Source organism: Melozone crissalis, unplaced genomic scaffold (genome assembly GCF_028551555.1).
Source record: "Melozone crissalis strain CALT ecotype California unplaced genomic scaffold, PUWL_Pcris_2 ptg000016l_1, whole genome shotgun sequence".
NCBI classification, from domain to species: Eukaryota; Metazoa; Chordata; class Aves; order Passeriformes; family Passerellidae; genus Melozone; species Melozone crissalis.
In genome coordinates this window covers 48,585,880-48,602,272 of record NW_026535794.1, presented here as the reverse complement: position 1 = coordinate 48,602,272, position 16,393 = coordinate 48,585,880, and the positions used below count along the sequence as shown (strand labels likewise).

Genomic DNA, 16,393 nt, shown 5'->3' with positions numbered 1-16,393 from the left:
CTGCGTCCCTGCAGCTCTGCTGCATCTGCCGGGGGCAACACCCGTGGCACCACGGTACCCGGCCGGGGCAGGTACCTCGGAGCCACGCTGCGGCTCTCTCAGGTCACTGGGATAACCTGACACTCGGTTAATCTTCTTATCTCAGCGGGTCCCTCAAAGACTGGGGAGCGGCATTTCCCACAGGGAAGAACGGGCCCGGCGGTCTTTCCGTGCAAGGGGGAACACAGATGGGCTGTGAGGGATGAGGGAGCCCTTTGGCCCCGCCACTCCTCTGCACAGCGGTCGCGTGGCCTTGGAGCACCATGGAAAGGAAAATAAAAAAACAGGTTGGGAAAAAGTCTGAAACCCCTTATTCCGCTCGTGTGCAGATGCGATTGGTGGGGAACAGCGGCGGGGAGAGCGGGGCGGCGGAGTGACTGTCCGCACAGCAGCCCCACAGCGGCCCCGCCGCCCGCTCCTCTCTCGGCCCGGCCGCCGCCGCTTCCCCTGTCCCGAGCAAACCGAGCCACGAGCCACCACCCCGTCTGTCCGCCCGTGCGCTTCACGCCTTTCCCCGTCCGTGCCGAGCTCAAGGAGGGAATTCTGCAACCCCCTGGAGGCGTCGGGAACAGCCGCCGGAGCTCTCTCAAGCCCGCAAAAAGTTTCTTCTCCCTTGAGAAAACGCGGCGTGTAAAGTTTAGCCCCACGGGAAGAAGCCGCGGTTCCTACCGTCGCCTTCCCTCTCCCCGCGCCGGAGCGCAGAGCCCCGCGGCAGAACCGTGTGGTTTGGGTTTCCTTCCCTCCCCCTCGCCCCCCTTCCACCTGAAGGAATTTATGACACAGATGAAAACTGAAACGGAGCTAGAGCGGCGGCCGAGAGACGCAGTGATGTCGCCGGGGGATTAAACGGGGTGGAGGTGATGTCACCGTGCCTGCACAGCAAAACGCACACATACACGCACACCCCCCACCCCCCGGAGGAGCGGGGCTGCCAAGGGAGAGCGATCGGCCCCACGTCACTCGTGCCACTGGTATAAATGCGGTCCCGCGATGTCCATGGCTGTCGGCGCGGCGGCTCCCGCGACTTGACTGCAGCCGGGCTCCGGGAGGCAGCGCCGCTCCGCGCCCTTCGGCCGCCGAGACCCGCGGGGCGGCGGCGGGCGGCGGCGGACAAGGAGGAGAAGGAGGAGGAAGAGGATGCTGCGCGCCTTGGTGGCGGTGTCCCTGTGGCTGCGGGTGAGCCCGCGGGCGCAGGGCGCGCCGTGCGAGGCGGTGCGCATCCCCATGTGCCGCTCCATGCCCTGGAATATCACCCGCATGCCCAACCACCTCCACCACAGCACCCAGGAAAACGCTGTCCTCGCTATCGAACAGTACGAGGAGCTGGTCGCCACCGGCTGCAGCCCGGTCCTGTCCTTCTTCCTCTGCGCCATGTACGCCCCCATCTGCACCCTGGAGTTCCTCTACGACCCCATCAAGCCGTGCCGCTCCGTCTGCCAGCGCGCCCGCGACGGCTGCGAGCCCATCATGCGCCGCTACAACCACAGCTGGCCCGAGAGCCTGGCTTGCGACGACCTCCCCGTCTACGACCGCGGCGTCTGCATCTCCCCCGAGGCCATCGTCACCGACGTGCCGGAGGGTGAGAACCCTGGGGCAGCGAGAGGTGGGAGGGAGGACTCCCTCCACCCCCGCGGGACGCCCCGGGCTGGGACGGGGGGGCTGCGGGACCCCCACGCTCCAGTCCTGGAGCCTCTACCGACAGTGTTCTCTTCCTGACGCGCCTCTGTTTGCAGATGTGAAGTGGACGGACTTCACACAGGGCTTTATGGTGCCGGACAGACCCCTGGAGCCTGACTGCAGGAGCCGTGGCCAGGGTGAGCCTAGGACGATCCCCCGCCTCCACCTCCCTGGAGACAGGGTCCCTCTGACACCTCTCAACCTTTCTCCCTTCTCTTCCCTTGAAGAGCGGTGCAGGTGCAAAAAGACAAAGCCTACGCTGTCAACCTACTTGGCCAAGAACTACAGCTACAGTAAGTGCATGGGGAAATGCTTCACTTTGCCTGCCCCACATCCTCCTTGTGTCCCTGCAAGTTAGGCAGCTCTGTGTGGGTGCTGAACTCACACCAGGCACCATCCAGCAAGTATGGCATGGGAAGACTCCTCCAACACAGCCCTTCCAAGTGGGTATTTGCCAGGGAATACCTAGCTGTCCTCTTCCAAAATCCAGCTGTAGCACACACCATGTGCAGGCAGTAGTAGTAATGGCACAGATGATGGTGTGTTTCTGACAAATGCAGTGAAATGTCAGTAATGTGCACCCTTCTGCTCCACAGAAGGGGTGGTTCCTGCTGCAAAGGTCACTCTAGTAAATAGTAAAAGCAGTTATGCCTGATGTGTGTGATGACTTGGCCAGCTCCTGTTCTCATCCAGCAGGTAGAATAAACAGGGGTTTGCTACCCAAATAAAACTTGTAAATGTGAACCAGCTGCAGCAAAGTAAAAAGTTTTTAGAAGTTTTCATATGCTTTTACTTATTAGCCTGATTTCTGGTTGGTGCAGGATTGCCAGAGATTAACTGAATTCAGTGACAATTTGCACCATCCAGCCACGGAGATAGCTGATAGTTTTATTATACATTGGGTGACATATTGGCAACAAAAATAACTATTCACCCCTTTTTCCCCTTGGCTTCCCCCTGCCTCAGCTTTCTGATGGTGTGAGTCAGGAAGAACTTTAATTAAGATTAAATAAATGCCAGATTAAACCTAGTGTCAATACAAAGCCCCTATTAACTATGAATTCTTTATGCAGTATTGCTTCATTTTGCACTTCGTGGGTCTTTTCTCAATGGCAGGTTTTTTCCCAGTCATTTATCTAGTTCTACTGCAGTAGGGTTATAATATAGTTCAGTTCCTATTTGTTTGATATCAAAGTAAGTTTGTAGCTATTTCCTTCTTTTTTAGCATGTTTGGTGGGAATAATCAAGCTGAACCCCTGCTTAGGTAATCGCACAATTTTTGCTCATTATAGCAGTTTGGTGCATTTACATGACTTATTCTTTTTATATAATTCTTTGATCTGTGTCAGTACAACATACAGATATGTTTAGGTGGAACAATGATTTTCTGTAGTTTCCTGAAACATATGAAAAGTAGTGATATCAAATGTCTGTTCCAAAATGAAATGCAGTTGTTAGCTGTGTAAATTCTGATTCCAGTGGTTTCAGTAGGAGTATTCCTTGAGTAGAACCTGTATGTCAGGGTCCAAAATTTAATTCCATTGAATTTGTGAAATCAAGATTTTGTTTTTGAGATGTAAGTTTTTATTCAGCACCCTGTGAGATAAATAGACCTATTTATATGGAAAATGAATTGAGGGACAAGATTTAATGAGTTGAAAATCAATCTTTTTTTTTCTCTGAAAACCTTTAAAATAAGACATACAGCCAAATTGTACTTTCAGTTGTACCAAACAGACTTGAAAATAGATTGTGAGTCTCCAAAACTGAAATTCCTCACGTTTTGTGTCTGTTATATGTGTCCTGATAAAGGTAGCACATAAACCCCAGACTGCATTAACAGTGCTGGTCTCCTGTTTTCATTGTGTGAAGTTTATTCCGAATGTTATGAGGTTCATGTGGAGGCTTTTGACCCTGTGGCTGGCAGGGGCAGGCTGATCACCCTGTGGTCTATACACTTCTCATCCTTCTTTCACTGAGGAATTTTTGGACAATAGAACCCTTTCTATTTTGACATTTCCTAGAGACAAAATCCTTTATGTAAAAATCATACTTAATTTATTAAATCTGGTATTTCTCACAAGAGAGAAGAGATGAAATGCTGGAGTGGTAGGTGATGCCAGAGTTTTGTAGGCACAAAGCCAGCCCAGGGATCATTTCAGAGCAATCTACAGTACTTCACCTTCTTGCATCTGTGCAGACATGCAGTTTTCCTTAATGAAAGGTAAAAATACAAATGATTGTGTATTCAGAGTCAGAAGAGCCTTTTTCAGTGTCTCGTTTATATAATGATCTCACTATTGGTAGAGAATCCAAAGGCAAAACATGAAAAAAGGTATTGCTCAAGTAAATCATGGAAATCCTAAGCCTGTTAGATTTTTGACTAACGTTTCTAGCCTTCCCTTGTTTCTTATATTTAAGAAAAGACTATATTTCCTGGTTACAATCTACAGGAAGTGATTTTATTATTGAAAAGACTGAATTTGTGACAACTGTCTGTGAGGTAAATTATTCATTACTTAGTCAGAAATAGCCAGATGTGGCTGGAGAATGGCTTAGATTTATGCAAAGGGTTCTTCAAGTCTGAGTTGAAGGAGCTGTTTGTGTGTGTGATTCCAGGCAAGATCGGTTGGTCTGATCTGGCAAAGATTTAAGCGCATGTTTAATTTTACAGTTGTCAACAGTCCTACTGAAAACCAAATTGAGATCAGGCCTCTGTTATTCTAAGCCACTGTTCATGCCCACACAGGCAGAAGTAGTTCTAGTTTCACAACAAAAACAACAGCTTCCATTGCAATATATTTTATTTAATTTTGATTTCCAAGACTGTTTATTGTTCTCACTCCTCTGTTTTTCTATTTGTAGTCATTCATGCTAAAGTAAAAAGTGTAGAAAGAGGGAACTGCAACGAGATAACCACTGTGGTTGAAGTCAAAGACATACTCAAGTCTTCAACACCAATTCCTCTGTCCCAAGTGCCTCTTCTTACAAATTCCTCCTGCCAGTGCCCACCTCTTCAACCAAAGCAGGATGTTCTCATCATGTGCTATGAGTGGCGCTCAAGGTGAGCTGTGATGTGTTGCAGAAAAGTGTTAGAGCTGGCTGTGATGGATGGGAAGGAGTACCAGTAAATCTCTCTTCCTCATCACGGGCTTGTTTTAGGATAACTCATACATACATGTACATGTTTCCATTACCTTCACAGCTGACTTTCTCCATTTCATCAGCCTCAGCTCTGTGCCATGATGTGTTTACAAAATTTGACTCACACAAAGAACATAAAATCTGGTGGCATTAGGTGCTGACAGCATATTGATAAAGCATCATGCAGCAGTTCAGTCACCTCCAGCTTGGGAGTGTTTTTTCAGGACCTCTTTCCATGGGGATGAGTTGCTTTGCTACGGCCCAGTGGTGGCCGTAGATGATGGTCTGTGTTGGCAGGACCACATGGAAGGCATCGTTCTGCCTCACCAGGGGAGTGGGCAGAAGATGGTACACATCCTCTGTCAGCAGAGCTGCTGGAGTCAGAGCCAGGACTTCTCCACTGGCCTGTCCCTACTTTGGACCAGCGCCATCAACAAGATGTTTCTGATCCCACAGCCTTACCGGGACCAGCCAAAGCTGCAGCCATTGGAGCTCCAGCTCCCAGATGGCAGATGAAAAGTAAATACTCTTAGAGCAGTTTGCCAGTCCTGCTGTATGATTAAAATTAAAAACAAAACAAAACTAACTTTACCAGACCTTTCATCTGGCAGTCAGCCTAGCCCCAGGCATGGAAGGAAATCCAGCATGCTGGCTTGGATGGGAAGGAGTGATGAATCACAGCTCCCTTTTCTCCCTGGTTCCTTGAGGCAGAAGGGGACATCCCATCCACATTAGCCCCCCAAGCGCACTAGTAGATGCCAGCAGAGCAGCTTGTGGTGTTATTGGTTTTGTGTAGGCCTGTGTGTTGTAGTTGGGAAGCAAGGCTGTCTGTAAAATGTGCAGGCTGGTTTTGCATACTGTGATGTTACTGTTAATTGGCCACACACACTTGTAAGGACCACGGAACATCCACATGTGGGATGTGGTAGGCCATGCCCATAATTTTAATGAGCTTTATGTTGATATTTTGGGAGCATTTTATAGGTGTTTCTAAAATTTGCCATCTGATATCTTAGTGCTTTGTCTTGTTTTTGTCTTGTGAGCAGACACAGTATTATTTTACTATCATCTCTTTGCCCCTCTAGGTCTGGAAGTATTTCACAAATATTAATGTAGAGCCTTGTCTTTGTGTTAGTGATTTTAGGGATACAAGCTCTGACTCATGTAGAAGGACTATGACCAGAACGGCGGTGGAGGAGTTCTGGGTTGCAGAGGATCCTCTGGAGGCTGTTAGGAAAGGGAGATTTCATAAGTCAAAGATCACAATCAGCATCTCCATTATTATGGAAAAAACACGTGATTCACTAAATGTCTTGTGATGGTTTTTAAAGGTCATTGAGGTTTTTAATTTCATATAGTGTACTAAAGTGGATTTGAAAAAGAAACATAAACTATTATATGTGCTTCCTGTTGAACTCAGTGGCAGGAAAACAGAAGGTTTTGAGTTACAGCAGTTTTTTAAAATGACAGAGGCAGAATAAGTGGAAGCTGTACCTCCTCTGCAGTCAATGGCAAAATACCTATTGCCTGTTGTTTGGGTTAGAGCCTCACTGGATAATTTGACCTGAACAAAGCTGTGCCAGATGTACCCCATGTTGTGGTTTCATCCATGGCAGTATGGCCTTGGCATCAATCCTATTACGTTAGTTGTCTAATTTCTCTTTGGAAAGAAATTTACAGCATATTGGTCCTGATTCTCCAAGGTTTGCACTCACATTAGACCTTTTATGTTTGGTCAAACTGGATGCACAGAGGCTAATGACTACAGGAGGCAGCATTTTTTTCTGTGTTTGAGCTGCTAAGAGCACTGATGCTGTTCATTGAAACTGGAGGTCAGGTCCTGCTACACTATTTAACCTTCACCAGCCACAACAGTGCTGTGTGATGTTGTGTGCATTTATAACTATGTCTTGATGTTTCCAGCCAGCACTGGTGTCTAAATACAACCAGAATTTTAGTGGAATTTATATTAGGGCATGTTAAGGCCTGGTATCTCAACCAACCAACCAACCAACCAACCAACCAAAAAAACCCCAAAAGTTGTCACTGGGCTGGAATGTGGTAGGTGTGACATAAGACTGCTTTAGAATAAGCTGCTTTAGGAGCTGTTTAAGGCATATATATTTAATAGTCACATTTTTGTTTTGTTTATTTCATAACAGCTAGACTCAGTGTTTTCATGCAGGAGCTAGCCACATTTCACTGGTAGGCAAGTATGGCAAGTATCACTAATCATACATCTTCCAAATTCACCTTAAAGCACTCATTAAGGACTTAGATGTAGGAAACACGTACTGCCATCCTCATGTATTTATAGGTAGAAAGGGGTACAATTGTAAGTGATCATATAATTATATTACTGTTTTTCAGGTAAGCTGTATTAGCTGGTGCATGTGAAACAGCTTCTTTTTTAAAGTCAGAAGTAAAATGGCATCAGTTGAATCTACTCTTCACACAAACACACAGAGAAACATGGTATCCCATCATCCCATCCATAAAACCTGTCAGTACCAGTACCTGTGGGTGCATTTCAACCCCAATCTGTATCAAATCATCTGGAATGACATCTCAGGAATTAAAATTAGAAATACCTATAATTTGTGTATATTTCTTAATTTCAGGTTGATGCTCCTTGATGGGTGTCTAGTTGAAAAATGGAAGGACCAACTAAACAGAAGATTTAAGGTAAATACAAAAAGAAAAGAATGCTGAGGTTCTTGATAAAAAGTTAAACACCTTTGTTTCACTTCAGTATTGATTAACTTTGATGACCTTCAGATATCTGTAACTCCACTGGGTGTCATTATTCTCACTTGAACATTTTCAGCCCTCATAGTTACCCAAGTATAAGTGAAAATTTGAATACTTTAATCTTGTGGTTTAGGGTCTCTAAAATTTTTTTCTCTTTAATTTTACTCTGTGGGAGGATCTTTGTATGAACTCTGGTTTCTTACAGTAACATCTCTAGGAATTTCTTTCATTTCCCTGCTACCACAAGGAGCGAAGATATGAAAGTGAAGGTGATATGCAGATGAGTACATAGCCCACATTAGTTGAGAAAGGAAGTTAAAATTCTCTGCACTGGATTAATGTTTTTTTTGCTGCATTAAAGATTACAGGCTAGAGACACACACTTCTCACCAAGTACTCCCTACTAAGACCCACCCAAGGGATTGGGCATTGTCTCTCTGGATTCAGGAAACACTGGGAGGAAAAGTCTTTAGTATAGAGACATGGGTGGCAGGCACAGCAGATGCCCCTGCTTTTTGTGGCTTCAGGATAGCACTTGATATCACTCTCTGCTTGTAAACTCCTCTTTTTAATGGAAAGGAAGGATGCATTGAGAGAAGGTCTGATTCTTCCTCCCAGTTTTAAACATGGAAGAAAATTATTTTTGGAATTCAGAAAGGTTTTCAGAGCATTAAGGACATACATGTATATTTATGGACATACATGTGTGTTTTAATTGTGAGTTGATTGGCAGTTGATAGAGAGGAGGAAAAGAGGTCTAGGAATCCATAAGAAAAAGCTTTTAGATTATAGACCAGCTTCTTTCAGGAAATTGCATTCAGTGCTTCTCTCCTACCCTCTTCCCTTACTCATCTGAAACCTATGTGTGGAAAAGAAAACATGCTTTAAATCTTTAAAAAATAAATACATGGCAGTTGCAGAGGATGCCATGTGGGATTTAGAAGAATATTGACATATGACTTGGATTCCTGAAATCCTTTAGCTGTCAACTTAATGGCCTGTTGCTGGCGCACATTGTGTTTTAGTCACCTCCTCACACTGTTTTGTCATTTCTAATTGTGTCTTGAATCATGTTTGGGCATTAGTTTTCAGATTGTCAAATAGATGCATGACTGCCAAAAAAAATGTCCTTCAAAGCACATGTAATTTCCTCTCATATTAATAGTTTCAGAAACTAAATCCTCATTTAAACGTATTTGAGTGGGATACAACTAAATGTCTGCTGATAGTTTTGGTTTTATAAACATGAATAAAATAACTCTGACCACACAGAGCCGGTATGAAGCTAGGTATCACAGTGGCTTCATTTTAATGCCCATTATTCATCTCTGAAGACTTGCATCCAAATTTTGTGTAGAGTTACCACTTACAATGGATGTTTTGAGCCGTCTGTCAACCACAGAAGACAGTTGTTAACATAACCACAACATTGCTGGTCTTTTTCTGTAGCCAGGACAAGAGTCTGAGCTGCAACAAAGTCAGTGCAGAGATATTGAATAGGCAAGCTGGAGAACATTTCTCTTGCTGTGATCACTGGGTAAATCTGCTGCCTTTAGCAATTGCAGAAGGGAAAGATAATAGAGGGGAGAGGTGAGATCCTTTCTGGGTTCTACTGCCTACCTTGTTTTCCTTAAAGTAGGTGTTTCTGTTCCTAGAGGTGAAAGTCTGCAGCCTCTGTTGCTGTTTTATGGATCCCTCCATGTTTTGGAGAGTTGACCAGTCAAACTTAACTGTAAAAACCTATTTTGTAACTACTGCATTATTGGATATGAAAATCTGACAGCTGTTATCAGTGCTTTTCAAAATTTCTTGGGGATGCTGCTGAACAAAGCTGCAGGTGCATTATTCAAACCATGCTGTTGCAACTCTCAACAGTGTGGTTTAATTGTGATCACTGCTATTGCCTGTCCATAGCATAAGCTTGTTCCTGCCCAGCCCTTTCCACCCCAGGGAAAAGCAGAAGCAGAAAGTAAATGCTAGCTCCCCTTGTGTGCTTAAATGTATATTGTGAATGGATGGTTTGATTCCTGTAGACTTTTCTGAGGAAAAGTCAAGTAGCACATCCAGCAGGACAGCAAAGAAGGGCCTTACGAAGGAGCTCCAGTGTGCTGGTCCTGACTTTTTGATGGCATGATGCCAGCTCCCCTCTATTTCTGAGAGGGCACTCACGTGCAGCATGCACATGAGATGGGCAGTTGTCATTTCCATCAACTGGTGTCTCTCTAACCTAGAACACACTCCCTGCAAATAGCCATTACATGCTGACATCAATGGCCTTGCAATATAGAACATGAGGCTGTTAAAGGTAGCACTAGCATCAGTGGTTCTGGATAGCTCTGATTAGGATGTAATTATTTGTGATTATGTCCTTCCCTAACTCATCCTCTTTGTCTTCTGTGTTTCTACAGCGGTGGGAACAGAGACTGCAAGAACAGAAACGGCGAACTGCGCGCAGCAAGAGCCAGAATTCGGGACGCAGTGGTCAGAGTGGAGCCCTGAAACCGCAAACCAAGAACACCAACCCACTGATCAGTGGCCCCAAAAAGGCCATTAAAACAAGAAATGGCCAGAAAGAAATCAACCCCAAAAAAGTATGAGTGTGAAATTCCTGAAAGGAAGGACTTTCCCTGCACGGCAAGGGTCACAATCTGGTTTGGTCAGCATGTTTTATTAATCTGGAACTCATCGACTTAAAGAATTATGTCATTTTCTACATAGACCTCTTTGCTGCACTTTACTGTTACAAGGTTTGCTTATCCTTTTAAGTCACTGCAAGCCATAGAGCATAGGTTTGCACTAATATGAGGTAGGCATATTCCAGCTGACTGAGCTCTATCTTTGGGCTCTGATTTCCCATCTAGACAGAACTAGCCTTGGCTGCCAGAGGTTTTTACTCCTTGTACCAGTGGCCTGGTCTGTTTCCCTGACAGATGTTGGAGAGCTGCATGGAGTTTCTCTCTCTCCTCAGCTGGTGTAGTAGCTGGTGAGTTAGTCTGTGAGTCAGCTGAGAGCTCATTAGACCAGGCAGCTGAGGAGCAGCAGAAGGATGGTAACCTCTGGCAGATATCTCAGGCAGCAATGACTGCAGCTGCTGGAGCTGAACATATCTGCTATTTGGAATCACAGCCCTTGTTCAGAGTGTTCAAAAGCATAGTTTACCATTAAGCATCTGGGTATGCATTATGTGATTATTTTTATGAGTGTGCCGAAAATATGCTTACAGTGATATTATTTGATCTTGTGGGTTTGTGTAGTAAAAAATGCATTCAAAGCAGACATTTAATTTTTTAAATTGTACTTCAGGCTGGCTTCTGTTGTTCTAATTTCAAATATATTTAAACATCTAATTGAGAAATCTGTATTTTTTTGAAAGGACCGATTAAAGTGAAGAGATCTGTAGAATTCTTAAAAGTAACACATTTGCTGTAATATTGCTTTGCTATGAAAACTGGAATAGAAGCTTTATTCTAAAGATAACTGACAGCTACTGTACAGTATTAAGGAGAAGATAGGGCTTCAAGTGGCTCAGTAATCATTTGGATAACTTTTTATCATTTGATACAATATTTCTAACCTTTCTCTAAGATCAAATAAATAAATAAATAAATAAATAAACCAGCTTTGTCCCTATTAATGAACTTCTCAAAGCAACTGGCTATTTGCAGTTTTTCTTATCAGAAAGTAACACTTACTCTGAAAAGAGTGACAGGAAAGCAGATTATTTTATTTATGTGTTAAGTTTACTGATTTAACATTTTTGGTATGACGTATTAGAACAACAATGGTTGTAGATACAAATCTAATAAAAATAGTAGATACAAATCTAATAAATATAACTCCAAGGTGGCATTTGTGCTATTCCTTCTGAGGTGTACTTCAATGAGGCAGCATAGATAATACATTCTGATTTCAATTCCATGTAACACGCAAGAAGATCACCAACATTAGGATCAGAAGAGCTCATGATAGATGCCTGAAAGACCTTCCAGATTTCCTGCAGGAAGACTAAGAACTTGTCAATTCTGGTAAAAATGAGGATTTTTATAATAGAGCAGTGCTACATCAGAAAAAAAAAAAAAAGGAGTTCGGTGTAGATTGTCATAAGGAATAACAATTGGTCATACCAGTATGTTGATCTTTGCCATGACAAAAATTCCAATGCAATTTGCATGTGTGAAATTCACAGCAAAACATGCTGGAGTGATTCTGGTACTAGAATCATACTTGGTAATTTGCTAACGCAAATTTGGGACATAGATGCCAAGTTACGATGTTTTAGACAGACAGACACAGGTGTTACAAGAAATAGAATAATAGCATATAGAATAATTTGAGGGGGGAAACCGACAGAAATGGTCATTGTTGAGCTTTGAGTGTAGCATACTGGTAATTCTGGGCAGGTGCAGTACTTTGTTGACATGGAACACCTGCAGAATTAGATCTAAAATTTATCCCAGGTGCCAGGAATGCTGAGCATATATAGGGTATGGTGACTTTAGTAGGAATTATGTGTTTGACATGTCTATAAAAACAGACTACAAACGTAGGTGCTTAAATACAGCCTATAGGTGGAACCTTAATCATGTTCAGTGAAATGGAAAAACTGAAATGGAAATCAAAGGAGACAGAATTTCACTTGCAGGTGACTAACTCAGGTTTGAAAATACTAACTTAAGTAAGCATGATCTAAAAGGCTGGAAAACTTCTAAAATAGTTTTATGTACTGTGTAGCAGGAGTTATTAAGTTTCGATTACCTATTGATCCCAATTTCAAGTACCCCAATAAATGTATATATGGTTAGCCATTAAAGAATGAGCGACAGTCACATCAATGTGATGTTGAAATAACAAATACTGAAGTCATGATATATCAGTTCAAGAAATTTTATTGTGAACATAGTCAAATGTGGTGTTTGTTAAATGAAATTTTTGGAACAGCTACCTAGACTCCACAGCAACATCACATATTATTTTACAAGTGTTAGAATCAAACTTATTTTTTCATTTTGTCAAGAGGAAAAAAATGTACAAATTATTTTCTGCAGAGAATTGTCACCATTCCTTCTCCAAGTTGCTGTCATTAGATTCACCATTCCACTATGCTGGAATAGACATGGATGCACCAAGCCAGGTGTCTCCAAACTCCTTAACATTTTTGTGTATACTTTATGCTGACTAACTTTCAATCTAATATGGTAAAAATAGGGAAGAATGAAAGGCAATACAACAAAAAGCATGGGATATCATAATACAAAGAACAGACATACAAGGGATAAGGTAGTGTGTTTTTCCAAAACCATTTTAAGAAGCTATGGGTCAACTCAATTTAGCATTAATGCAAATAATTCAATTTTGAAAATCCCCTGATTATTAACTCCCTGTGAAGTTATCAATTGCCAGCTGAATCCAGACCCAGAACATCCGCACCCTCTTGCTTCCCTTCCCTTCCCTTCCCTTCCCTTCCCTTCCCTTCCCTTCCCTTCCCTTCCCTTCCCTTCCCTTCCCTTCCCTATAGGTGTAGGAGCAGTGAGGGCTGTTTGAACTGGCAAATTCTTCCTCAGAGGCTGCAGTCCCCACTTCTGCTCCTTCTGGTGTGTGGCTAAAGGTCAGACTCACCTCCTCTCCTGCACATCCATGGCCAGGTGTAGCCATTGCTGTGCTGGTGCACTCCAGCACTGGAGTCATGAAACCTCCATTCAGCAAAGGGAGGCAAATAGTTTGCTGATGGATTAATGTAATTCTAACTATTTAAAGATGAAAAAAATTAAGAGGCCAAATTCTTGAAGTGTTAAATGGATTTTTTCTCAGTGAGGGGCTTGGCATTTTTTAAATATGAAATAAAAATTGCCTGGAACACCAAACATATGCTTCTAGTGAGTTTCTTACTACCTCCCACACACATGTGCCCAGTTTAGTTAGAAGTGCCATTCAGTATTTTCACTGAATGTTCTAACCTCAGTTCCAAAAGAATGAAACCTGAAAAAATATTTACTCTAATTGTGAATGATTGGCACCATTTTAGAAGCTCACTGTAAATGCAAATCAAGACTCTTTTATGAAACACATTTTTAAAAAACCTATAAACCTCCCTCCAACAAGACCTGACTGACCCGGTCACTTCAATTCAGTGTTGCAACTTTCGTCCAGTCAGTGCATATGACTGAGAAATACTTCCTAAGCAAATAAAAAGAAGATTTTCCTGTCCAAAATACTCAAACAGCTCTTAAATTCTTTTATCCAGAATTGTAACCTAGATTCCAAATGAATGAAACCTGAAAAAATATTTACTCCAATTATGCACAACCGACACAGGCTTTTTGGTTGTGCTTAGCAGTTGAATGTAAATGCACATGTGAAAACATTTCCTCAACCAGATTTTTTATGGTAAGCTACATCAGCGGCAATTAATTTTGTAAATAAATATAATCTATCAATATGGGTCAACAAACATTCAAAATTATGTTTTCATTTATAAATACCCCCACTCCCCAATGATTTGCAAGTAATTAATTTCTATAGGAGCGCATTACTTCTGATTAGAGCTAGCCAAGGCTTTCTGGAAAAATTGCAGTGAATTTCAGCTTCTAACACTATATTTCATGTAACATCTCTGAAATGAAACAACAGCCTTACTGGAATGTAAACACCATTTCAAACTTGCTTTTTGATGTGCAGTCAATTTGAGGACTTCCAGGTAATCTATTAATATTAGATTGGTTCCTGCTGCTGCCAAAAAGCTGGTGGATAAACCACTATGGAAATGAGCATAAAACAAGGGAGGGCAACACTCCTTTTCTCTAGATGGGGATATTAAGATCAAGCCCCAAAAGCACCTTAAATATATCAGGCAGTCTACACCCAGATAGAAGGTTAATGGTTGTATCAGAGTAACCAAGAAATGCCCCAAACAGAACACCCTAAGTATTTTGATTACTTGTGGTTACAGTGTGATGAAAACTTTATAATTTGTACATACTCTGAAAACTTCCGAATGTATTCTCTGAGCAAGGTAACCAGAGAGCTGATAATTTGCTCACAAAGAGCTGTGGATAAACTGAACAGATATTTGAAATGTCTGACTTGCCAGTGTAGTTCATTCAGCAGTCAGAGCAAAGGGAAAGAAGTGGTACAGAGCCACAAGCTGATTGACTCCATCTTCTTGGCAGGGAAAAAAAGCTTTTTCTCCACTTGTCTTATTTTTTTATGTAGTAATTCAGTACAAAATCTCAGTACAATCAGACATACTTATTCTTCTAAAACAGTATTTTAAGATTTATAACCCTCTTGTTTATCATTCTAAACTGAAACAGATCTTTAATATAGTCTTTAGTGTCAGGTTATGATTTCATTAAAGTTCCTAAACAAGGAAATATGTGGTTTGTGGTACAAATAAACATGCCCTGTGGTTCCATTTCTCTCCTGCTGGGATGAAAATCAGAAGAATAATTATGTTATCTTTTGTTAGTCTTGGAAGAATTATAATCAAATCTTTGCACCACCTAATTCTATGATGAATGACAAGATGTTTTCTAAATAAACAGTTGTAAAGGCCACATTATCTTTTGAACTGGCATTTAGATATGAGCTAAACAGACACAGTCAGACTTTCTGTAAGTTTTATATGCAGCAGTTTTGTGTAAATTTAATTGCAGGAAGATTTTAATCTGTGAGACTTCATGGAGTTTATGTTGGAACAGAGTCCTCCTGACTATATAAATCAAATAATTGCTGATCCCACCAGAAATGTGCAAATTCTTGAAAATTGCATCCATCACAGTAATATAATTTTCAAAGTAGAGCGATGGCAGTTTAAATAATGTAGGCAATACCTACAGGGTGAGTTAAATTTTTAAAGAGACAAAGCAATCTCTTAAAATACTGACAGTATTTTGATTGCCATTCTTTTGAATGCATATTTTGATAATTGCATAAAATCTACAATCTTCTGTTCTCAAAGATATAAAAGCTTTGCAAATCTGAATCTCTTAATCATCTGAATGAAACAGTTATATTTGATATTTTAAGATGCATCTGTTAAATTTCTCCTTTCCAAATCTGCTAGAAGACTTTAAGATCAAGAACATATTTAGGAGAAGAAGATGAGCATTAATAAATGAAATGTTCCCACATTACAGTTCAGGTCTGGATACTTGGGCAACATGAAAAAACTGTCACAGATCTATGCATAACTTTTCAATGGAATCTACTGGATCACTTTAATCAAGCACAAAACAGGGATTGTAATTGACACACATGAATTTGGAACCCCAAATAGATAAAATCCTTCAACATCCAATAGTTAAACCAAACTGACAAAAATGTTACATTGTATAAGAGTGATGTGATGCAATATAGAGGATAATGGTTAAGCAAGAGCAATAACTTGGTAAACAAATTGTCACCATACTTAAACTGGCAGAAGCAGAGCTACTCCCACAGCAAACTGAAATTCCTCATACCAGAGCAATAAGTGATTTACAGTATTCACCACACCTGTGTGATATTTATCAAGATCTTTGATTGTGAACTGCCACCAGACATGTAAGGGACTCTTATTAAGATACTAAAGCACTTTGCTGTTTTCATCATTTCTGCTCCTGTCAAAAAATAAACCCACATAAACTTTCAGCTTTGTATTTGTCCCACTGGTTGAGAAGCCATTAACTCCAGCAAAGATCTGAGGAAATGAGCTGAATTGATGTATGTGAAATTGCACTACTCAAGCAATCTGCTCTTTTCTGAGGCGGCTTCTTGATTTAAAGTGCAGCATGCCAGGACCCAA

The 16,393-nt window shown here is 41.9% G+C and overlaps 1 protein-coding gene across 1 annotated transcript; it reads left to right on the top strand.

Moving 5' to 3' along the window:
• Positions 1 to 1,146: 1,146 nt before the first annotated feature.
• On the top strand, positions 1,147 to 11,213 carry SFRP4 (secreted frizzled related protein 4). The gene is made up of 6 exons (XM_054273978.1): positions 1,147 to 1,618; positions 1,773 to 1,853; positions 1,944 to 2,009; positions 4,582 to 4,780; positions 7,482 to 7,545; positions 10,020 to 11,213. Exons 1-6 carry the CDS (start codon positions 1,177 to 1,179, stop codon positions 10,206 to 10,208), a joined length of 1,041 nt encoding a protein of 346 aa, XP_054129953.1. The 5' UTR covers positions 1,147 to 1,176; the 3' UTR covers positions 10,209 to 11,213.
• Positions 11,214 to 16,393: the final 5,180 nt, after the last annotated feature.